Genomic DNA, 26,261 nt, shown 5'->3' with positions numbered 1-26,261 from the left:
TAATAGTCATGGGTGATTGGAATTCGTCAGTAGGAAAAGGGAGAGAAGGAAACATAGTAGGTGAATATGGATTGGGGGGAAGAAATGAAAGAGGAAGCCGCCTTGTAGAATTTTGCACAGAGCATAACTTAATCATAGCTAACACTTGGTTCAAGAATCATAAAAGAAGGTTGTATACCTGGAAGAATCCTGGAGATACTAATAGGTATCAGATAGATTATATAATGGTAAGACAGAGATTTAGGAACCAGGTTTTAAATTGTAAGACATTTCCAGGGGCAGATGTGGATTCTGACCACAATCTATTGGTTATGAACTGCAGATTGAAGAAACTGCGAAAAGGTGGGAATTTAAGGAGATGGGACCTGGATAAACTGAAAGAACCAGAGGTTGTAGAGAGTTTCAGGGAGAGCATAAGGGAACAATTGACAGGAATGGGGGAAAGAAATACAGTAGAAGAAGAATGGGTAGCTCTGAGGGATGAAGTAGTGAAGGCAGCAGAGGATCAAGTAGGTAAAAAGACGAGGGCTAATAGAAATCCTTGGGTAACAGAAGAAATATTGAATTTAGTTGATGAAAGGAGAAAATATAAAAATGCAGTAAATGAAGCACGCAAAAGGGAATACAAACGTCTCAAAAATGAGATCGACAGAAAGTGCAAAATGGCTAAGCAGGGATGGCTAGAGGACAAATGTAAGGATGTAGAGGCTTGTCTCACTAGGGGTAAGATAGATACTGCCTACAGGAAAATTAAATAGACCTTTGGAGAGAAGAGAACCACTTGTATGAACATCAAGAGCTCAGATGGCAACCCAGTTCTAAGCAAAGAAGGGAAGGCAGAAAGGTGGAAGGAGTATATAGAGGGTTTATACAAGGGCGATTTACTTGAGGACAGTATTATGGAAATGGAAGAGGATGTAGATGAAGATGAAATGGGAGATAAGATACTGCGTGAAGAGTTTGACAGAGCACTGAAAGACCTGAGTCAAAACAAGGCCCCGGGAGTAGACAACATTCCATTAGAACTACTGATGGCCTTGGGAGAGCCAGTCATGACAAAACTCTACCATCTGGTGAGCAAGATGTATGAGACAGGCGCAATACCCACAGACTTCAAGAAGAATATAATAATTCCAATACCAAAGAAAGCAGGTGTTGACAGATGTGAAAATTACCGAACTATCAGTTTAATAAGTCACAGCTGCAAAATACTAACGCGAATTCTTTACAGACGAATGGAAAAACTGGTAGAAGCGGACCTCGGGGAAGATCAGTTTGGATTCCGTAGAAATGTTGGAACACGTGAGGCAATACTAACCTTACGACTTCTCTTAGAAGAAAGATTAAGAAAAGGCAAACCTACGTTTCTAGCATTTGTAGACTTAGAGAAAGCTTTTGACAACGTTAACTGGAATACTCTCTTTCAAATTCTGAAGGTGGCAGGGGTAAAATACAGGGAGCGAAAGGCTATTTACAATTTGTACAGAAACCAGATGGCAGTTATAAGAGTCGAGGGGCATGAAAGGGAAGCAGTGGTTGGGAAAGGAGTGAGACAGGGTTGTAGCCTCTCCCTGATGTTATTCAATCTGTATATTGAGCAAGCAGTAAAGGAAACAAAAGAAAAATTTGGAGTAGGTATTAAAATTCATGGAGAAGAAGTAAAAACTTTGAGGTTCGCCGATGACATTGTAATTCTGTCAGAGACAGCAAAGGACTTGGAAGAGCAGTTGAACGGAATGGACAGTGTCTTGAAAGGAGGATATAAGATGAACATTAACAAAAGCAAAACGAGGATAATGGATTGTAGTCAAATTAAATCGGGTGATGCTGAGGGGATTAGATTAGTAAATGAGACACTTAAAGTAGTAAAGGAGTTTTGCTATTTAGGGAGTAAAATAACTGATGATGGTCGAAGTAGAGAGGATGGCAAGGAAATCGTTTCTGAAGACGAGAAATTTGTTAACATCGAGTATAGATTTAAGTGTCAGGAAGTCGTTTCTGAAAGTATTTGTATGGAGTGTAGCCATGTATGGAAGTGAAACATGGACGATAACCAGTTTGGACAAGAGGAGAATAGAAGCTTTCGAAATGTGGTGCTACAGAAGAATGCTGTAGATAAGGTGGGTAGATCACGTAATTAATGAGGAGGTATTGAATAGGATTGAGGAGAAGAGAAGTTTGTGGCACAACTTGACTAGAAGAAGGGATCGGTTGGTAGGACATGTTTTGAGGCATCAAGGGATCACAAATTTAGCATTGGAGGGCAGCGTGGAGGGTAAAAATCGTAGAGGGAGACCAAGAGATCAATACACTAAGCAGATTCAGAAGGATGTAGGTTGCAGTAGGTACTGGGAGATGAAGAAACTTGCACAGGATAGAGTAGCATGGAGAGCTGCATCAAACCAGTCTCAGGACTGAAGACCACAACAACAACAACAAAAAACGTATTTGGTCACATTGCTCGCACATTTTAGTATACACACCCCACTGATCATATAGATCTTCCCTGTCTACGTTATGCCTCACCATTGACCTTACTTCATTCATTGCTTCGAAAGAAACTTTCACCATACTGTTTCTGAAGATCTGTTCTATTTTATCTGAGATTTTCCTATCTATGACAAGGTTATAGATTTAGGGTTTTCTCTATTTGTGTGTTCTTGTTGACTGATCTCTTATTTTAGCCTACCTTCCTTCTCGCATAATTTATCCATAGCGGATATTCATAATTGCCTTGTGATGTACATTGTTGTGTTTTCTGTCTATGTTTTCCTTAGACATGGGTAACCTAATCGGGCTATGAATCATGGCATAGAAAAATGCATGTTTTCACCTTACACGATGACAAGAAGCCACATGCATAATTCAATATGTGGTAGCAGGTTTTCTAAATAGTTGTATGTATGCTTTCTTTTGAGTCCAGGTATCCCTATAGCAAGAAAACTGGTAGAGTTATTCTCTTCTGCTTCAATTGAGAAATTGATGTAAGGGTGTAGGTCTGTAAATCTGTTGTGTCAATTTTGGTGTATGCTATGCTTCTACTGAATAGTGTAAACGTTTCATCGACATACCTCTTGCAATAGATAATATTACTACTCATTACCAGTTGCTCAGTGAAAAATTCGTTCTTAATATCATCCATAAAAATGGTTGTTAGTGTCCTCTTATGGGTAGTTGTTCACTGACAAACTATTTGGATGTTTATAGAAGGCACCATTGAATGTGATATAATTTTAAAATAAAACTATATCAAGTCCATCACACATTTCCACAATCTGATGGTTATTCATCTTCTTTTGTGAAAGTAGCTTGTTTTAATAAAGATAATTGTTTCCTCAACTGGTACGTTTATGTATAAATAAGACTCATCTAATAATAGACATTTCGCCTAACCTGGAATTACAATATCTTGGGAAAAATGGACAAATTGTGTTGAATTTTTTAGAATATGGATGGCTGTTTGTAAATGAATATTTAAATGTTGCATTCTGAATCATTTTTTCACTTAAATTAGTGAATAAATAAATAAATAACTTCGAGTTAATGTGATTAACAAATGGCCTAATGGAAACCCCAATTTTATGTATTTTTGGCTGAATTCTAGGTTTAGGAGCACTTAGGTTCAAGAATATACACCTTTTCTTTCGATAGTCAGTAAGTAAGGAACAAGATTCGATAACTGTTTCTTCAATCATTTACTAGTTTATGAATTTTCTTATCATGGATATCTTTGATCACTTGCTGCTCATTGTCAAACTCATCTACAGCATTAGTGATCATGTCTCTAAACACTTCTCTACATTCTTACATACAATTGGCTGTGCAGTGTATGCGTGTCTACAGAAGATGGTCTCTTGTCGATATTTTTCTTTTAGTTCCCCCTTAAGCGTATTCAGCTTTAAGGAAGGTTAAGAATTGAATTGTGAAATACATAGTTGTACCTGTATTTTTTGTTAAAGATTATAGTTTTCAACTTAACATCAGACGGATCTTGGGCCAGATAATAATTGTGTACCATTACAGTAAATAGCTATTGCATGAATAGATTACACGAATTTTAAATTTAGTGATATCCCTGCGCTCATGGGATACAGCCCTCATCATAAAGATGACCTCAGTGGAGACAGACTAAAGGTGGAGTAGCTATCTTTGTGAACGACATTTACCAGTCCACTTCTGTCGCCCTCGGAACAGCTATTAAGATAACTGCTGTCAGAGTGCCTATTCCATCCGATGTTTCCATCTGTAGTATGTATCTACTGTCCGAAGAAAGTTTGAAGGGAGCATGTCTTTCTGATATGATTCCACAACTCCCTCCGTCCTTCCTACTTAAGGAGGTTTTAATGCACACATTGTACTATGGGGAACTCCAACAAGATGTCCCAGGGTTCGGGATGTCGAAATCCTTACTGTATTAGAGGAGCTATACCTTCTTAACGCTGGTGGTAGTACACACTTTAGGACTGCAATGAGATCATTCTCAGCCACAGATCTTGCTTTCTATTCTCCAGCCCTTGTCGATGCTGCTCGCTTAGAAGTGGTCAATGACTTGCATTCCAGTGACCACTTCCCTGTCTGGATCCACTTCTCGGGAAGAGCTGTCCCTGAAAGGAAACCGCCATGGTGGATGCTTCACAGAGCGAACTGAACACTGTACCGTCAATTAGCTTTTTGCCGTTTCTGAACCTCGAGATAGTGTCAAGGACTTGGTGGATCACATTATTAATCTTGTCCACCATGACACTGATGTCTTCAGGACGACTTGGGAGACGATATGACCCATGGTGAAATGAGTGTCGCTCCGCCATCAGGAGGAGATAGCTAGCCTTGCGACATTTTAAATGTCAATCTTCTGCTACGAACCTCGCGACCTTGAGCACGACGAAAAATCGTATAGAGGACATTTAGAGATTTAGGTAAGTATTTCTTGAATCAATCAATCGTTCCACTACGTCTTCGACGATATAAAAAGCTATATGGAGGATATATATGGCAAATGCGTCGGACTTGTAACTGCTGTACTGCGGCAGGGGTGTCTACAATCAATACGTGGGAGCATAGCGAATGGCATGGCAGATTACTTTCGTTTGATCACTGCCTGCAAACTGAGATCTAGCTTTTCGCCACCATCGAGCATCAGTGTAGGTGTGGGGGGGGGGGGTATTTTAACTATACAAGTAACGAGGACTACAGTTAACCCTTTTCCATATTGGAGCTTTGCGTGTGCTCTGTCTTGGGTCAAGGAGACTATCCTGGACAAGGATCGAATCCCATACAGCATTTTACTGTACGTTCACCAGGACTCAAAGGAATTACTATAGTCCCTTTTTTATACAATTTAGATTTGTGGGACCTACTTAGTCGCTCCCATTGTGTGTATCGGAGGAATCGTTCAACCCTTGACAACCTCATCATTCCTGCGTAGACAGTGCCTCATAGATGTCTTCTTCTATCTGGAGGGGGCTTATGACACTACCTGGAGGCATCATGTCCTGGGACAGCTACACCACTGTGGCATCGGAGGATGATTATCAAGTTTCATATGGTACTTCTTTCCAGACGATTTTTTCGATATCGGATCAATGATGCTCTTTCCAAGTGATTCCAGTTAGAAAATGGGGTCGCTCAAGGAACTGTTTTAAGTATAATTCTGTTCACTATTGCCATCAATGGTATCACGCCCACAGCTAAGTCTCTTTTTCGATGTCCACAGTTAGTAGACGACTTTGCCATCTTGTGCCCCTCCTTCAACCTTGCAATGTCCATTCGTCAGCTACCACTTGCGACACAGCGAAGGGAGGAGTGGACGGATATAATAGGTTATCAGTTTTCCTCAGAGGAATATGTGTCAATTTTTATCATTCTTATCACCCTTTTAACCTGACTCATCTTAAAATGATAGACGCTGTTCTTAATTTCAAAAAATTAGTTTTGGGTCTCCTTTTCGATGAACATCTAACGTGGTTACCACATCTGTAGGCTATTAAGTTCCAAGATTTAAATGCATTGACTATTTTAAAATGCTTCAGCCAAAAGTCTTTGGGAACAGATCGAATATGTCTGCTTCAGTTTTACAAGTTGTTTGTGCGACCCCGCCTTGACTTTGGTTGCACAGTTTATGGGTCAGCACCCGATTTTATTTTAAGATAACTGATGCTGTTCATCATGAGGGAGGGGGGTTCGACTGGCAGCAGGAGCGTATAGGATGAGTCTGATTCCTAGCTTTTGCGTTGAGGTTGGTGAACCACCGTTTGTGATCTGGTGGCGAGTCATGATGCATCATGTTTGCAGCCTACTCTCCACGCCACAGTCACCGGGGTTCTACACTACTGCTCGCCCTCTAATGGAGTGACTGTTGCCACGAGCAAGGAAGATATTCCTTATTTCTATACCGCAGGATTAGTGGCTCTTGGTGTAGAAGATATTCCAGTTCTGCATTGATGCTGGAGTCGTTCGCCACCCAGGTTAATATGGAGGCCCTTGGATTGTTTTAGATCTCTCAGTGTGAAAGAAGATTTTTTACTATGACCTCTGTTTTTAAATCGATGTTTTACAGAATTGTAGCCGAGCACTTTAACTGTGTGGTCATTCACACTGACGTGTCTAAACAGGTTAATTCCATCGGCTGTGCTGTGTTATTTCCAGACTGTCTCATCAAGATTCATTTCCCTGGTACATTCACAGTGTATGGCGTTGAATTATATGCAATCTTGACGGATCTGAAGAAGATGTGGTGTCTTAATGGTACCACATTCCTCAACTACATCGACTTCCTAAGTGTCCTTCAGGATATAGATCACATGTATCCAGCCGACACCCTTTTCTACTTACAGAGGCACGGAAAGAATGTGTCACTCTGCTGGGTACCGGGGCACGTGGACATTCAGGGCAATGAAGCAATAGACGCAGCAACTAAGGATACTTGTTTGGAAGTTACAATTTCTGAATGTGCTGCCACTGTCCATGCAGTTACCTCGCCACTGGGACAAAACACCATTCTTCTGTGGGAGGCGGAGTGGTTGGAGTTGGAGAACAACAAGCTGAGGCCCGTGAAACCAACGTCCACTGCGGCGGGAAGAAGTGTTTTTACCGCGCCTCCAGATAGGACACTGTCCTCTGACGCGTGGATTACTCCATCAGCAGGAAGAGCCACCGGTATACAGTGCTTGTGGGGTGCAAGTTTCTGTACGCTACATTAAACTGAACGCGGTTAGTACCAAACAACGTGGGCTGCAACCAACATACCTCTTGACCTGTCCTCTGTTTTAGCTGATGTTGAATCGAATGTGATTCATCTTAAAAGACTCTCTGTGATGTCTGGTTTTATCAATAGCGTCTTATGTAGATGGTTTCGATGTGTTTCTAGAGTGTTGCTTCGTCTATCATTTCCCAATTATTTGTGTATGCTCATTTCCTTGCACCACTGTTTTGGATGTTGTGTGGTTATAGTCTATGTATTTCACTCACACACTACCTTCAGGCAATGTTTTTTGCTGTTTTGCGTGACAGTGTGAGTGAGAGATTCCCAGGAAGGCTGTGGATTACATTTTCTACTTTGCATTTTGTTGCGTGCTTCTAACAAATCATAACCACACTTGTCTTTTGTTAGTTGAGTACGGGCGCTGATGACGTCGCTGTTGAGCGCTCTAAGCATACCACCGCCAAATTCTTCTCATATGATATCTTCCATCTCCATTTACTCTCTTCCCAAAATACTCTCTTCCAGTTCGTCTCCCTATACATTCCGTCTACATTTCAGCCTTCGCTTCTTTGCATAGCATGCGTCTCCCGCATTAGCTCTTTATTATTCAAACGACTGCCACTCTTTTCTCCAAAGGTCTATTTAGTTTTCCTAAACGCTACATCTACCTTTCCATAATGATGTATTCTCCTACAGCTTTATATTTCTCCTCTAGTCATTCCTTCACCATATTGCAATTTGAGACATCTGTAAACCCTTCTGCTGTATTTTTACATGTTGCCCGTTCGTCAAACAAATTCCGTACTTCGTATGTTGTACATGCTTTTAAATGACATGGAGAACATTTTTCTGTTGTTTCAGTGATATAAGTAACTCTTCAGTGCATTTTCCATGTACTCATTGGTAAATTTAATAAATGACATGGATAAGAAAGGTGGTATGGTGTAGCTTCATATTCATTGCCCTGTAAAACATTGCTTATTGGAGCTAGAAATGGCCGACATGCAAGCCATTTCACGATTTTAGAACGTTTACTACAAACACTAGAAGGAGATTTCACATCCCTATTTTCAAGGATTTTCAAATACCATTATTCGAATCAAAACAAAAATGTCACTTTCAGCGTCTCAGTACTTCACAGTCGTGTACGTTGACCGTAAACAAAATCGATTCTTTGATTTCATTGAAACGCATCGAACAACTGGTATCAATATCTGGATCATTATGGAATATTGGGATGTGCTCACAACGAACAAATTCATGAGAGGAGTGTCTAAGAAAGTCTGTCTTCCTTTACTGTCGGAAGCTGCTGTAGTGACGAGTGCATTTAATACTGTGTTGCTTATTAACCAGGTCTTTTCCATCGGGCGATCTCGCAGAGCGGCGTTTCCGTGACGCCTTGGGGAGTACCACGGCCTGGAGGTCTGCAGAAGGCGCAGAAGGTGGCAGCCCTGGTGGGATGCCCCACGGAGCCCAGCGCCGCTCTCGTCGACTGCCTGAGGAGTGTGGACGACTACAAGATCGTCAACACGACACCCCAGTTTACCGTGAGTGCTCTTACTGCCCATGCTTATAGTTTCCAAATGTCTCCTCAGAGCCACATTTCCGATTTAGTTCTTAAGTGCGATAGCATCCAACGCATTGTTATAGCGCTGCTGGAAGCAGTTGAACGTTAGGAGAATGAATTACTGTGTCCTACATTGCGAAAAGATAAGAACAAAGCCATTTTACTTTAACGAAGGAGCTCAACACAAATATCTGCTTATTTATGCACTATTTCCATGTCTACAGGTACTAATAACAAAGAGCTGCTTGCATTGTTTCGCTTTAACTGTATTCTTTCTCCTTTGTGTTAAAATTTCAACGCAGGATCAACGAGAATACTTACACTTGTGCGAGGACGCTGTCACTACTATGCTGATATCAGAAGTGAAGCACAATCCGGAAAAGAGAAAAATGAGGAAAGGTGGGCAGATATAACCGAGATTAATGTTGGACTGTCCGCATAGAAAATAAATGAACTACTTCTAGTTTCGAGTACGAACGTAATACAGATATTTCGTTAGTCTGTGCATTTTGTCTACTGTTCTTATGCACTGGAAGTTTTTCTATTGGATAGGTTAAAAGCTGGTCAAGTTCACATCAGTAGGTGTATAAGGCCTTAACGGCACAACTAGATTAAGTAATCGTACGTTGCAATTTCTCAACGAACTGTGTTTCAGGTGGTCAGCATAATTAGGTTATGTGCAAAAACACCTAGCAATTTAAAGACTCTTTTTATGGACTCTGGAGCTTTGAAACTGAACGCCAAACAAATGGTTAAACGCAGTCTTCACAGCAGAAAGTACCTTCACTTTACAAATGACGATTTACGCTCTTACTATCCACACGCGTAACTACAAGAGTGAGGTACCAAAACCACATGTGCATATTTTCGGAGGGGCAATGTTCCAGACCACTTTACAAATGATAATGCACGTCTCATTAAGTTTCTACGATGGATTACTCACAGGCACAGATGTCCGCCATATGGATAAGCCAGCGGAATCTCCAAATAGGAATGCTCTACCGAGTGCACTAATGAGGCGAACTGCAGCCTGTCAGCCACCTCCTAGAAGTATTACAACTCCAGAGCATTTCCTCAAGATTAGGATCGACTGCCAAAGTGCGCTTGGATCACCCCATACAAACCTCTGTAGAATGTCTTTGGCAACTACATGTATAACCTACTAAATTTTCTGCTCCCGATATAACACAGCAAGTCGCTGCTTCTGTCTACTTGCGTTGGTCTTGTGTAAAAGGATTCGGATCTATGTGCAGTAAAGTAATATTCTGACATAACGTTTAAGATACTCTCATTAGATCGGAACGCAGTTACATATCATTTTGCAACATGATAAATGACACTAAAATTTACTTGAACGAAATTACATTAATATATAGCATGGTTCAAGAAACGTGTCAGTCTTTGGGTGGACTGATATGTCTCATGTTTTATGACAACTAAATCTATTGATCAACACCTGAGTCGTTCTTTGCTTCCGTTGCGAGATATGTAGAGAGTCAGTGAAGTTCTGGGAGGTACAACAGGGATGGATCCATGCCGACTCTAGTTCCTTGACCAGCTGCACTAGGTACTAGGTTTCTCGACTGAGCGTCCATGGCACATAGAGCACGACCGAGGTCGTCCCACGGGTTCTCGACTGGGTTTAAATCCAGGAGTTTGTTGCCCAGGGGAGTACGGTTAACTCATCCTGACGCTCTTCAGGGTAGCTGCTACCGTGCCGAGGAAAAACAAACTGCATGTAGGGGTGAACATGGTCCCCAAGACTAGATGAATACCTGTGTTGATCCCTTGTACGTTCCAGAATGACGATATCAGCCAGGGAATGCCTCGAAAAGAATCCAGAGGCCATAATTCCCCTTTCATGGAACTCTACCCCTCCGAAAATTGTTGCAGGGTTTTTGCTCTCAGACGTTTCACGTCGTACACGACAACTGCCATCTGTCCGATGAACCACACAACATTGCTTATGTGAAGTGACCATCTGGTGTGCAATTCCATCGTTCGTCCACGATTAAAAGCTTTGAGCGTGCGTGCGTCAACCATGCTCCTGCTGTGGAGGCGCATATGCACCAACTATCGCTAAACCGTTGTTAAAGAGACACTGTTGGTAGTCCCTTGGTACATCTGGGTGGTCATTTGCTCAACAGTTGCATGTCTATTCACCTGTTCACATGAACACAGCCGCCTTTCACGCCTGTCATCTATTTCCGTGCTGCACCACAGTTTCATCTTCGTCGATATTGGATAGCCCTATTTTGACATGCAAGGTATCGTTTAACCATGGCGGCATGTAAACACTTTATGAACTTAACCATTTCGTAACCACTCTTGGCCAAACATTCCAATGATCATGCACTTTTCTAAGTCAGATAAATCGCTCCGTTTCAGCGTTATGACAACGACTGCGCTGTTTTCCGCGTCCCCACCGACACGTTTATATACTCTCCATTGTTAGTACTGCCACCTGCTGTGTATGCGTGGTTACTGCACGTCCACGTCGGACATAGGCGGTGGTCGCATTAATGTGACTGTGCAGTGTATACTGTTATTGAAGGAGTCATCATACACAGTCGGGAAACATCGAAAATCAAAAATAATTACTGCAGAGTAATGAGATTTTGGAAATACAAATGTCTAGATAACATATTTAAGTGATTAACATTGCGAGATCACAGGTTAATGTAAGTGTGGGATAAGCCAGTGCAAGTGTGAAACGCTGGTACATTAATAACCTGTGTAACCATCAGAATGTTGAATGAAAGCATATAATCGTGCATGAATTGTGTTGGCCAGCTGCCCGAGGTTTGTGGAATGGAGTTCCATGCCCGTTGCACTTGGTCGGTCAACACGGAAACAGCTAATGCTGCTTATGTATGACGCTATAGATGTCATCAGATGATGTCCCACATGTGCTCGATTGGAGTCAGATCTGGTGATCGAGCAGGATAAGGCAACGCGTCGACACTCTGTAGAGTATGTTAGGTCACAACAGCGGTATGTGGGTGAGAATTACCCTGTTGGAAAATACTCCCTGGAATTCTGTTCATGAATGACTGCACAACAAGTCTAATCACTTGATTGACGAACAAATTTCCAGTCATCGTTCCTTGGATAACCACGACAGTGCTCCTGCTGTCATGTGAACTACCAACCCAGAGTGGGTAACACACACACAGGATGGATGCAGGCCTCAACTGGCCCACTACTAACCAACACTCAGCCATCACCGGTACAGAGGCAGAACCCCAGCTTTCACCAGAAAACACAACAGAACTCCACCCTGCCCTCCAAGGAGCTCTTGTTTGACACCACAGAAGACGCGAATGCGAATGGTGGTGGTTTGGTTTCAGTGGAATGCACTCTACAGGGCGTCTGGCTCGGAGCTTTCCTTGAAGTAACCGATTAGTAACAGTTTGTAATCTCAATGTAGTGCCAACCGCTCAAACTTCTGCTACACATGCAGTACGATGTGCCAGAGCCATACGCCGAGCACGATTTTCTTCCCTCTAGATAAAGCCACAGGGCCCTACAGAGTCCAGTCTTCTTGCGACTGTATATTCTCTTGACAACCGCTGCCATCAGTCATGTAATGTGGCTACATTCCAGCCAAGTTTTTCTGCAGTATCGCAGAAGGAACATTCAGCTACCCGTAGTCCTCAGTACACGTCCTCGTACGAACTCAGTGAGGTATTAACAGTGGTGTCTTTGTTACCTTATATCACAAAGGAAACTAACGCTCACGACCATTACAGCGTGTATTTCAGGCAAACCTGGTTTGCATCCTCGTTATGCGACTGACGCGAAGTTAGAATAAACTTCATCTTTGAGATGTAGAAACACTCCTACCAACGTTTGCTTATCTTGTACAGTTCCTTCTTGGTGTTGCGATTTTTTTACGTCATTGTATACTGATCACAAAGTTAACGCATTCCCAAAACGGTATATCGGGAGCATTGTTGGACAAAATACAACCCAAGATATTTAGCGTATAAGAACACACAAAACATTAATTAAAGAAATTCTGAAACTAGTGATACACTCTCAAAAAAATTTACGAAACCATATAATCGACCGCATGATAGTGAAACTGATGTGAGCATAGTCATTCCCAGCAGCCATATTTGTTTGGTATGCTTGAACTCAAGCTGGAAAAGAGCGAAGTGATCGTCTGGGGCAGTCTCTGATGGCAAATTCATATCCCTATGAGCATTGCAAATTTTCTGCATACCACTATTCCACAGCACTACCCTAAAATCCACTACAGTGGTCTCTTAACGCAAGGATCCTATAAATGCGGCTCGTAGCCTCTGCATGAAAGCAGAATTCCTCCAAGAGGACATTCCTCCATTAATTCATGGTCTAATCTCGACGTTAACACAGAGCAAGCTGAGGTACTGGTATGGCACCGGAATATAATTCGGCAATGCCAGTGTGAAGTAATTAGTGTTTCCGTCTTTAGTGATGTCGTCGTCATCGACCTTGAACCTACTTTTTTCTAAAAATGAACACACCGCAATTAGACTGAATCGTTGTTTGTTTCATTGCGACCCAGGTTTCGGCCTTTTATACTATTTTCAGGTGATAGAGTTTATGGCCAATTCTGAGCTTGATGTCATGCAATATAAGTTAGTGACATAAACTCATTCACTTGAAAATGGTGTAAAAGGTAGAAACCTGGGTCGTAATTAAATAAACAACAGTTAAGTCAGATGGGGGTGTGTTAATTTAAGAATTATTGTATGACTGTTGCTCAGCAACATCAAAAACTGTTTATTGAACTTACTTCCTTTGATGTTGGCAACTTCATAATAAACGAACCCGCTTCTCCATTTCTGTGATCGAAGCACGCACTGTAGAACATTTGGTCGAAAAATTAGGTTATCTTTCTTGTAGGTTTGTTTTATTGAGGAAATTCGCTTTTTGAGGCATCTGTAAATTTTGTAGACAGTTGTCTTGTTGGTATCGATGAAATTTCGTGCAGAATTTAAGTCAGGCCGCTGTGAAGAAATTACTCTTGGTCTACCTTGTACTATCAGTAGACGTAAGAGAACGGAAAATTTCAAGTCAGCAGATAAATATTTGAAGTTTGATGATGAGTTCGATTAGTACAAAATCTATAAGAAAGGCTGTACTTAACTTTGAACACCAACCAAATCATTTTAAAAGAGTTGTATTCCGTACTGATATCTCCGTTAAACAGATAATTTGTTATTACATCCGAATTTCTGTCATAGATTCGAGAACCTAAATAACGATAGTTTCTGTGTTGCAGGAGTGGTTCTTCAGTCCGCTTATACCTTTCCGACCAGCTGTGGAAGGTGAAGGAGAAGATTCGTTTCTGCCCAAACATCCACTTGATCTGAAGCCTCACACAGCAGTTCCATGGATGACAGGTGCCACCCATGACGAAGGATACCTTTTTGCAGCGGGTAAGGTTTCGTATTTACACGTTGATTCGGAGATGATTCTGAAAGATTTACGGCATGTGATATTAATAATTTCGTAGATATGACTATAGAAGCAGCTTCTTCGATGCTGACGCCATACAAACTATTTTACTTAAACCGACTACAAGACTTTACGAATTACCGCTACGAAGAAAGCACTGAAGGAAATCCTGTATTACTTACTCAGTTCGGCCCATCACTTAATTTTTGTTCTTTCATAGTGTCAATAGCCAAAAAGTTAGCAACAGAAAATATGAAGTTGCTTTAAAGTATCATTTCCTGTGTCACGAAAACCATGCTATGTTAATAAATTTAAAGCGTCAGTGTAACATTGTATTATTTGTAAGAAAATTCTCGGATTGAGTACCCTACTTTATAGAAAGATGTGAGAATGTATTGCTTTTCGTTATTCATCCTGTGCCAACAACATTATAACCAGCCGGCCCTGGTGGCCGAGCGGTTCTAGGCGCTCCAGTCTGGAACCACGCGACCGCTACGATCACAGGTTCGAATCCTGCCTCGGACATGGATGTGTGTGATGTCCTTAGGTTACGTAGGTTTAAGTAGTTCTAAGTTTTTGAGGACTGATGACCTCTGACGTTAAGTGCCATAGTGCTCAGAACCATTTTAACCAAGTGCTTAATAGCGTGTTAAAATGAAGCAGCGGTACTGCGTTTAATGGGTTTGAACAGCCATTGCTAGGTTTCAGAGGCGTGTGGTGCGATGTATCTTCGTACAGATCAAGCAGTTCCCATAAATGGCGGACCGGTGGTTTGCTGGGACGGACTAGCGCCCGACAGCGCCTCTGACGAGATCTGTCACACTGCGACCAGGCAAAGGTGATGGTCAGTACATCGACATGGGTACACTATCACTCTCGTCAAATCAATACATCGCAATTCTGACTTTGTAACACAGACAGTTATCCTGGATTAAGCATTTTCGGACTTCCTGCCACGTCAGTTCAAGATAAAACGTCGAATTTCAACAATTATCTCCATCGTCTTCATTAGGAGCAACTGACTGTCAGAAATCCTGTTGTGGTGGTTTATATAGGCCATAGACGGCTTCTTATCTGTCGGTAATGACGTAATACTGTCTCGGATGGGTCAACGTCTGCGCTGGAGCGACACCACTCCCGTTGTAGCGTAAACACTGCGGCGAATGTCTCTGCCTCTTCTATGCATCGTGTTCTCGCTTCCATGCACCGTTACTATTATGTCTGCTGTCACATTTGAGGTTCCGAAAGTCCCTTTAGTTACAGACTCCAGTATGTAGGAGCCTGTGTCTTTGTCTGTAAGGCTGCGCTCAGTAACTGTACATTTTTCCAGTTATCGTTTTTTAATACCCACAGCTGTCGGAAACGGCGCAGATGGACTGACCGATGTAATTGCTTCCGCGGTCACAAGAGTTATTGTAAATTTCAGGGATCCTAAGGACGAGACTGTGCTTAACTGTGGCAATTCACAGGAGTGCTGCTAGATTTGTTACCAGTAGGTTCGAACAACACGCATGGCTATGCTTCGGGATCTCTGGAGAGAAGGCGACATTCTTTTCGAGGAATACTATTGAGAAAATTTAGAAAACCAGCATCTGAAGCTGACTGTTGAACGATTCTGTTGTCTCCAACACACATTGCGCGTAAGGACCACGAAGATAAGATAGGAGAAATTATGGTCCCTAGGAAGACATACAGACAGTCGTTTTTCCCTCGTTCTGTTTGCGAGGAGAACAGGAAAGGAAATAACTAGTCGTAGTACGGGGTACTCTCCGCCACCAGCCGTAAGTTGGATTTCGGAGTGTCGATGTAGATTGGATGTAGTTAACAGGGCGTAGTATCTTCTTTGTATTCTTAGGAGGTCGGAAAATGTATCTTATATTCAACGTTTAATAACAAAATGACTCTGAGCACTATGGGACTTAACATCTGTGGTCATCAGTCTCCTAGAACTTAGAATTACTTAAACCTAACTAACCTAAGGACATCACACACATCCATGCCCGAGGCAGGATTCGAACCTGCGACCGTAGCAGTCACGCGGTTCCGGACTGAGCGCCTAGAACCACTCGGCCACCGCGGCCGGCATTGAATAACAAGTACATCGTTTTTGATCTACTGATTTTTGTTTCATACTACACTCATCCTCATAAATTAAGGATAATTGCAGAATGTGGTGCCACACAAAGTGGCACCACACAGAACTGGCGCGAGTAGCATAGGCGCATAGGGAACACACACGACACAGAACTGTAAGTCCACGGTATTGGTGATAAGTTGAGAAAACCGTCCCGAAACACATGTCCTACAAAACGCCACTGTTTCCTGCGCATGTACCCCGACATCAGTATCGGATATGATCACCATGCACACGTACACAGGCCGCACAACGTGTTGGCGTACTCTGGATCAGGTGGTCGAGCAGCTGCTGGGGCATAGCAGCATTCTTGCACCAGTGCCTGTCGCAGCTCCTGAAGTGTCGTAGGGGTTTGAAGACATGCAGCGATATGTCGACCGAGAGCATGGCAGTCGTGCTCTATGGGGATTAGGTCTGGAGAACAGACAGGCCACTCCATTCTCCTGATATCTTCTGTTTCAAGGTACTTCTCCACGATGGCAGCTCGGTGGGGCCGTGCGTTATCATCCATCAGGAGGAAGGTGGGACCCACTGCAGCCCTGAAAAGGCAGACATACTGGTGCAAAATGGCGTCCCGATACGCCTGACCTGTTACAGTTCCTCTGTCAAAGACAAGCAGGGGTGTACGTGCACCAATCATAATCCCACCCCACACCATCAAACCACGACCTCCATCAGGTCCCTTTCAAGGACATTAAGGGGTTGACATCTGGTTCCTGGTTCAAGCCAGATGAAAACCCGGCGAGAATCACTGTTCAGACTATACCTGGACTCGTCCGTGAACATAACCTGGGACCACTCTTCCAGTGACCATGTACTGTGTTCTTGACACCAGGCTTTACGGGCTCTTCTGTGACCAGGGTCAGTGGAATGCACCTTGTAGGTCTCCGGGCGAATAAACCATGTCTGTTCAGTCGTATGTTGACTGTGTGTCTGGAGACAACATTTCCAGTGGATGCGGTAAGGTCCCTGGCAAGGCTATCTGCAGTACTCCATGGCCATCAGGGGGCACTCATGGTGAGATATCGGTCTCCTTGTGGTGTTGTACGCTGTGGATGTCTCGTACTGTAGCGCCTGGACTCGTTTCCTGTCTGCTGGAATCGTTGCCGTAATCATGAGATCACACTTTGTAGCACACGGAGGGCCCGTGCTACGACCTGCTGTGTTTGTCCAGCCTCCAGTCGCCCTAGTATTCTACCCCTCATAACGTCGTCAATATGTGTTCATTGGGCCAATTTCAACACTCAGTCACCATTAGCATGTCTGAAAACGTCTGCACACTTACTCGCTGCACCGTACTCGGACATGCACCAACACACCTCTGCGTATGTGGACTGCTGCCAGCGCCACCGTGCGACGACCGCAGGTCAGATGCACCTCATGGTCACACCCCGAGGTGATTTAAACCCCAAACCACCCACCAGAGCGGTGTTTCACCATGTATAAGCATTATCCTTAATTTATGAGAATGAGTGTAGTTTTCGGCTTATTGCGTCATTTTCAGGAATCAACTGACTAACATCTGAAGAGGGCTCAATAAGACGCAAACAAGTTGAAATCAACAAAAATCAGTAGAACATAGAAAGTGTACTTGTTATTCAACCTTAAATATAGGATGTATTTTGCGACCTCCTAACAACATAAGAAAGTAAGGAAGGAATGCAATCGCTGGCTCATCGCAAGATGTTCATAATTTCACGTTTGCTTTTCTCAAAAAATGGTTCAAATGGCTCTGAGCACTATGGGACTTAACATCTGAGGTCATCAGTCCCCTAGACTTAGAACTGCTTAAACCTAACTAACCTAAGGACATCACACACATCCATGCCCGAGGCAGGATTCGAACCTGCGACCGTAGCAGCAGCGCGGTTCCGGACTGAAGCGCCTAGAACCGCTCGGCCACACCGGCCGGCTTGCTTTTCTCAGAGAGCGCTGACTCCATATTAGGTGACTCACAGCCGTTCTATCTGAACACGTACTTCAGATGGTTAATTTCGAAGTCCAGACTGTCCTCGGCAGAAAAAGTTTTTGCTCTGTGTACCAGTGTACTTAAAACTTCTCCCTTCTGGACCTGATAGTGAAAACAGTGGCTGCTGAGGTACAAATAATTGTGGGTGGGCTTGCGGTGCACTGAGTGGCCGGGATGTCCATCCGGCTTTCGTTGTACCAGAACATCTAAAAACGGCAGCCTTCCTGCTTTCTCTAACTCTACTGTGAACTGGATGTTTGGTGCATACTGTTCAAAACTTCAAGGAAGTGCTCAAGAGTTCTTACACCGTATTGCCAGACCACAATCGTGCAGTCAACCTAAGGACAAAATGAATATCGATGGGGGGAAGCCAAATTTAATGCATGTTCCTCATAATATTTCATAAAAATGTTTGCCACTGCTGAAGACAACGGAGAACCCTTAGCCATTCGGTCCGTCATTTCAAAAACTTTACCACCATACAAGAAGTGGGTGGCGGTCATAAATACGCAGGAACAACTTTATAGTTTCAGGAGGAAAATGCTCTGCCAACATTTCACTGTGCCTTTACAAGAACTTCTGTGATTAGTGAGACCACATGCAGACCGACTAAAATATCTTTTGGGCTAACTCTAATCTGGTTTATTTTCTCAGTGAATATCTGAGAGCTTTAGGATTGATGTTCGCAGCGGCCAGCTATCGGAGCCATCGGCTTCGTTAAATATTTGTCCAGCCGGTAGATAGGAGAACCAATAGCACTAAGAATTGGCCTCAATGGAATACCTTCCTTGTACACGTTAGATAATACAAAAAATCTGGGATGTCTTGGAATTCGCGTCTTTGGTAGACCAGAATTCTTCAGTAGCTCCACTATTTACTTTCTGTATGAAAGACAGAATTGAGTCTCGCTTTAGGAATTTGTACGTGCTATCTTCCAACAACGATGCCACTTTAGTGTGACATTATGAATATTCCTTGTGGGTGAAGAAACTGTTACAGCGGTCAGTCAATCCGCACTTTTTCCGATCCCTGTGCAGAACATCAACGGCATATTGAACATGGAGAACCGGGGAAATGCGCAGTTGCTGAGCACACCCTCACGAACAAACACAAAGTACTGAAACTTCCTGGCAGATTAAAACTGTGTGCCGGACCGAGACTCGAACTAGAGACCTTTGCCTTTCGCGGGCAAGTGCATTTGCCCGCGGAAGGGAAGGGTCCCGAGTTCGAGTCTCGGTCCGGCACACAGTTTTAATCTGCCAGGAAGTTTCATATCAGCGCACACTCCGCTGCAGAGTGAACATATCATTCTAAACACAAAATACTGTTTGACGAACAAAATTTTAGATTTTTGTCCCAAGATCCTACAAACTGGGATTTCGCAATTAAGGAGGCTATAGAAATAAGAACGTGTGACAGAGGCTTCATCCGTCCCGGATATGATCTTAGCGGTGCCTAGAAGCAAGCTTTCGGTGCAGAGAAGAGGCACAGATATTCGCCGCAATGTTTACACTACGACGGGTGTGGTGGCGGCATCAGCGCAAACTTTGACAGCATTACGTAATTACCTACCAATCAGAAGCTGTCTGTGGGCTACATAAGTCAGCGCAACAGCTGATTTGACAGTCAGTCGCTCCTGACGAAGACACTGGAGACAACCGTTGGAAGTTTGAGGTTCTACCCTGAACTGACAGGAGGAAGTCTTAGAATGGTTTATACAACAGCGCCGTCGCGAGAGGCATCGTATTCAGACAGTTATCCTGTTGGAACATGCCATCCCATCAGGAAAGAAATCCAGTATGATGGGTTGAAAGTGGTCCGTGATGATGTTCACGTATTTTACACCTGTCATGGTGCCTTCGACTGTCACTACATCTCCCTTGGTATCGCAGAGCAAAGCTCCCATAGCATAATACTGCCACATCTTCCTGCGAGCGTGGTGGGGTGTATACAGCTGTTCGCCTGGATGATGGTGCACCGGCTTGGTGTAACAAGAAACGTGATTCTTCCTACCCGGCGACACGCTTTCGTTGATCCACGGAACAGTCTCGACGACGTGATCATAGTTTACGTTGTCGCTGAGTCAACATGGGAAGGCATAGGGGTCGTCTCCTACGGAATGTGTGTTAACTGCACGCTCCGAAATTCTTTAGCCTGTATCAGCATTGTATTCTATAGTCTGACCTGCCACAGATTGTCGCCTATCCGGCGCTCACAGAAAAAGCAAGCCTCCGACCTTCACATTCTGTAATGAAGCATGAATGTCCAGTACCCCGTCTCCTGTTCCTTGTTTTCCTGTCGGCCAACCATTTTCAGTAGATGCTGACGGTAGTACGCGGACAGCAGACCAGCTTCGCAGTTTCACGGGAGCCGGACAGTAACAATGTCCCGTTTGCCAATGTGACAGAGAATTTTCCCATCTGCTGTGCGAATTGTCACTAGAATGATTCCCCATTCCGCTCTACTCCGCTTAGGCACAATACGTACCAAGTCACGGGCCCACAACGCCATCAGACAGCGTTTACTCTCGCGGTGAGTAGTGGTCGTAACGTTTTGGTTCTCCAGCGTAAATCGTAATGTTAATTCTTGCTTAGAAATATATTGCTATCTGTTGCATGCTCAGTTAATAAATTCATTTTGTTATCTGTTCACAAAATGTTTGCTCCAGATGTAATTTGATGACAATAAATTCCGTAATTACGTAATGAGTCATGATCGTATTTTACCTTTCTGAAGAGTGTTCTTCTTTGGTAGGTGATTTCAGAGCACATGGCTACGGTAGAAGAATGACCAGACCTGTTTAACGATAAAATATAGCGATACCCTTTTTACTTCCTTTATTTACCACAAAGTAATAGCATAACAGCACAACAGACTGGTGTCAGCATAGATTTTCTGACTACAGTAACCGTTTCTTGTCCGGAAAATACTATTGAAATAAAATCTAACAACAGAGTGAAAAACTGAAAATATACTGAATTTATACTTCGGAGCCAAGGACTATTATCCCGCGAAATATAAAACACAATAAGTAAAATCCTCAAAAAAAATAGTATATTTATAATGAGTGCTCCAATGTAAAACAAAATCACTCTTTTAACTTCAACAAGTAAGCACAGCTAGTGAAATTATACGTAAATATAATTTCAATTTTAGCTTTAATAATCGCAATTCCATAAAAAATTTAATCATCTCATGGATACGACCAGTCGCTTGTCAAGTAGACTTCAAGCATGACACAATTTCGCGGCATTTAGACCAATTTATCTTAAAGAAAAACCGAAAAAGAAAATCGTTCAAACAGCAGTTTTAGTTTGTCTATTCTGCAGCCTGAGGGGCCAGCAGAAACAGACCCCTCTACTTCGTCTTACTTAAAATAGCATGATTTACAAAAAAAAAAAAAAAAAAAAAAAATGGTTCAAATGCCTCTGGGCACTATGGGACTTCACAGCTGAGATCATCAGTCCCCTAGAACTTAGAACTACTTAAACCTAACTAACCTAAGAACATCACACACGTCCATGACCCAGGCAGGAAACTAACCTGTGACCGTAGCCCTCGTCAGTCCGGAACCGCGCGACTGCTACGGTCGCAGGTTCGAATCGTGTCTCGGGCATGTATGTATGTGATGTCCTTAGGTTAGTTAGGTTTACGTAGTTCTAAGTTCTAGGGGACTGATGACCACAGCTGTTAAGTCCCATAGTGCTCAGAGCCATTTGAACCATTTGTAGCCGTCGTGCGGTTCCAGACTGAAGCACCTAGAACCGCTCGGCACACTGGTCGGCCATGATTTACAGTTAAAAATTTTCTTAAGGAAGGTGCTTTCTCATAAACGTTGCGTCGCTGACTGCGCCCGACGGCAGCAACACCTAAGGCAGCCTCGGACACGACACACACAAACAACTTAAAATGGCTCACCCTCTAGAAGGGACGCCATCTGTAACAGCAGCAGCATGGGTGTTGGAGATACTGTGTGATGCCACAGGACAGGACACAGCCACACCGAGGCCTAGAGCCCACGGACAGCAACGGCTTCCACTACCGACGCCGACAAACCATAGTTCCGCTACGCCAACGTGGCTTCGGCACGCCTACCCACTAAGTGTTGTTGCTCCTCCGCGTCACGACAGACCAACAGCGGTCCCGCACTACTCCAGAGCTGACTGCCCGCTGGGACCGCCGTAGCCGTACCGCGCTCAGTACACGAGCCTCTCCCGAACGTGCTCTTAACTCCCTGCTATTTCGCTGGAAACCGACCTGTCAGCCCGTCTTAGCCCGCTCCTTTTTAAACTGCTCGTGGCCAGTCACGCCACAGAAAAGCAATCTAAGGGGAAGAGCCGACACACGGCTGGCGTCAGAGATAAATAGAAGGCGCCACGGCTCAATCACACGAATCCGTATTTTCTGATACTATCTGACCTAAAAGCATAACTTACCAAATAACATTTCGACTACTTAGGTAATTTGGACCATATTATTTTAGATGTAACACTACTAATATAGGGTGGTCCATTGATCGTGACCAGGCCAAATATCTCACGAAATAAGCGTCAAACGAAAAAACTAAAAAAAAAAGAAACTTGTCTAGCTTGAAGGGGGAAACCTGATGGTGCTATGGTTGGCCCGCTAGATGGCGTTGCCATAGGTCGAACGGATGTCAACTGCGTTTTTTAAAAGAGAAACCCCCATTTTTTATCACATATTCGTGTAGTACTTAAAGAAGTATGAATGTTTTAGTTGGGCCACATTTTTCGCTTTGTGATAGATGGCGCTGTAATAGTCACAAACATATGGCTGACAATTTTAGACGAACAGTTGGTAACAGGTAGGTTTTTTAAATTAAAATACAGAACGTAGGTACGTTTGAACATTTTATTTCGGTTGTTCCATTGTGATACATGTACCTTTGTGAACTTATCATTTCTGAGAACGCATGCTGCTACAGCGTGATTGCCTGTAAGTACCACATTAATGCAATAAATGCTCAAAAGGATGTCCGTCAACCTCAATGCATTTGGCAATACGTGTAACGACATTCCTCTCAACAGCGAGTAGTTAGCCTTACGTAATGTTCGCACATGCATTGACAATGCTCTTAAGCATGTTGTCAGGCGTTGTCGGTGGATCACGATAGCAAAGATCCTTCAACTTTCCCCACAGAAAGAAATCCGGGGACGTCAGATCCGGTGAACGTGCGGGCCATGGTATGGTGCTCCGACGACCAATCCACCTGTCATGAAATATGCTATTCAATACCGCTTCCACCGCACGCGAGCTTTATGCCGAACATCCATCATGTTGGAAGTACATCGCCATTCTGTTATGCAGTGAAACATCTTATAGTAACATCGGTAGAACATTACTTAGGAAATCAACATACATTGCACCATTTCGATTGCCATCGATAAAATGGGGGCCAATTATCCTTCCTCCCATAAAGCCGCGCCACACATTAACCCGCCAAGGTCGCTGATGTTCCACTTGTCGCAGCCATCGTGAATTTTCCGTTGCCGAATACTGCATATTATTCCGGTTTACGTTACCGCTGTTGGTGAATGACGCTTTGTCGCTAAATAGAACGTGTGGAAAAAACCTGTCATCGTCCCGTAATTTCTCTTGTGCCCAGTGGCAGAACTGTACACGACGTTCAAAGTCGTCGCCATGCAGTTCCTGGTGCATAGAAATATGGTTCGGGTGCAGTCGATGTTGATGTAGCATTCTCAACACCGACGTTTTTGAGATTCCCGATTCTTGCGCAATTTGTCTGCTACTGATGTGCGGATTAGCCGCTACAGCAGCTAAAACACATACTTGGGCATCATCATTTGTTGCAGGTCGTGGTTGAACACTTCCTGTTTCCTTAAATAACGTTAACTATCCGGCGAACGGTCCGGACACTTGGATGATGTCGCCCAGGATACCAAGCAGCATACATAGCACACGTCCGTTGGACATTTTGGTCACAATAGCCATACATCAACACGATATCGACCTTTTCCGCAATTGGTAAAAGGTCCATTCTAACACTGGTAATGCATCACGAGGCAAATACCGTCCACACTGGCGGAATGTTACGTGATACCACGTACTTATACGTTTGTGAATATTACCGCGCCGTATGTCACAAAGCGAAAAAAGTGGTCCAACTAAAACATTCATATTTCTTTACGTACTACACGAATATGTAATAAAATGTGGGGGTTTCGTGAGATATTTGGCCCGATCACTATCAATGGACCACCCTGTATATTAGTTTCGTCTTATTGTAGTTGCCATTATTGAATACTATGGAAATTAGCCACTCGGGTTTCCAATGCCATGTCGATCTTTGTCATCAGCAGAAGTAAACAGTAAGATGTCGTCAGCAAGCTCAGACTGCAGAAGAAATAAACAGTGAACTGTCGTCAGCAATCTCGGATTGAAACCTCCGAGCAGATTAAAACCATGAGCTGGACATTAATTTGAATGCAGATATTCCCAATCGAGGGTACAGATCTTACAACACGAGCTAACCTGGCTTCGTTAACTCAGTCGGTAAGAGCAAAGCTTCAGCTGTATAGTGAAATCCGTGCCGCGACTTAAAGCGGCTGTCATCGGAGTGAAAGTGAGTGAAATACGCTACTAACAAGGAAATGGCACAATCCGGCAAGTAGAAATATGCCCTGAAACTTTTTTATACATGAATAATACACCGAAAGAAAGATCCTTTCATAATTTTAGCGGCTAATAAATACTGGAAGTGTTTCTAAAAAAGTGTTGAAAAATTCCACATCCGTAGCTCGCCAGCTGGATGGAGAGGTTTATGCACTTACGGAAGCTGTAGCGGACTGTGTATATGAATCATGGCAGGTGCGTATCCTTGGTTGACAGGGCATTGCTAAATATCTAACACGACTCGGTGTGATCGTTATCTGTGAGGCAACCTTCATTTTCCATTGATAGTGTCTCTGAAACAATTATCCGCAGATACTCTTCACTCAAACTTGCAAGTCATTTCATATCCATTTTCATATTAACAGAATCTTCCGTCGGTTCTTGGTAGAACAACATTATAATAATAAATGAAAAGCACCAGTTTTCTTTTGTTCTAGAACAAAAGCAAACTGGTGCTTTTCATTTATTATCATATGCATTGCCTTTGCGGCAGCATCAGTGTTAACAATGGTGAAAAAACTGAATTAATATTCATTCTGTTTCATGCTTAACGTTAAGCAGTGAGAAAATTCATTTTTGCATCCCAAAGAATTATACGGCGTAATAGATACACGTCAAAATAAAACTCACCAAAATGTGAAATTAAGAGTAACTGAAAGATCTGCTGTACAGCGTGGCAACAAATTATCCTGATTAATAACAAACAGACACACCTATGTAGAACGACTCTTGAGAGGCAAAGCACCTTTACTGATGGAGTTCTTAGAGACTGGGCCCTCATAATCGAAACTGATGTGAACATTTCCGAAAAGTCATTATAAAACTGGTTAAGCAGATACAACAAATCGTACGGTGTAGGAAGTTGCAAAACAACAATGTTTACTTCTACTAAAAGTGTAGAGGATTTGCCATTAATTTGAAGTTGACGTGAAGATGTAGCTTGCTGTTATCACCACATGTCTAACGCAGATCACTCAGGTTTCGTGAAAGAACTCTGAGCGGATCACACTTTATCATTTCGAGGCGGACCAGAGTCTGTTGTGCAATCAATACGCTATGAAACATTGATGTACAACAATTTTATCGACGAAAGGATTACTGTTTCCAGAGCTGTATGTCCGTGTTCACAGATCTCAAGCCATATTAGGACCAAAAATAAGACAGGAACTGTTTTGTGACAAAAATCTTATAATCGACCTATCAAACCCTGGAACAATAGAAAAGAAGAATTTCTAACATTTCAGTCGAAACAATTTCTAAGCAGTTGCAGAAATTCATTCATTCCTTT

General features: G+C 43.0%; 1 protein-coding gene across 4 annotated transcripts in view; it reads left to right on the top strand.

Annotated features, from left to right (window-relative positions):
• The window catches only part of LOC126251475 (venom carboxylesterase-6-like), a 196,256-nt gene that overhangs the window by 58,817 nt on the left and 111,178 nt on the right, over positions 1 to 26,261 (top strand). Inside the window, exons 5-6 of one of the 4 annotated variants that reach the window (XM_049951915.1) lie at positions 8,555 to 8,748; positions 14,041 to 14,197. The exons of the other annotated variants lie outside the window; for them this stretch is intronic. Of the exons in view, the coding sequence (XP_049807872.1) occupies positions 8,555 to 8,748; positions 14,041 to 14,197 (351 nt within the window). The remainder of the gene's footprint in view (positions 1 to 8,554; positions 8,749 to 14,040; positions 14,198 to 26,261) is intronic. 4 annotated transcript variants of the gene reach the window in all.

This window comes from Schistocerca nitens, chromosome 4, assembly GCF_023898315.1.
Source record: "Schistocerca nitens isolate TAMUIC-IGC-003100 chromosome 4, iqSchNite1.1, whole genome shotgun sequence".
NCBI classification, from domain to species: Eukaryota; Metazoa; Arthropoda; class Insecta; order Orthoptera; family Acrididae; genus Schistocerca; species Schistocerca nitens.
The sequence above is the reverse complement of the archived record's forward strand: the minus strand, read 5'-3'. Positions and strand labels throughout refer to the sequence as shown.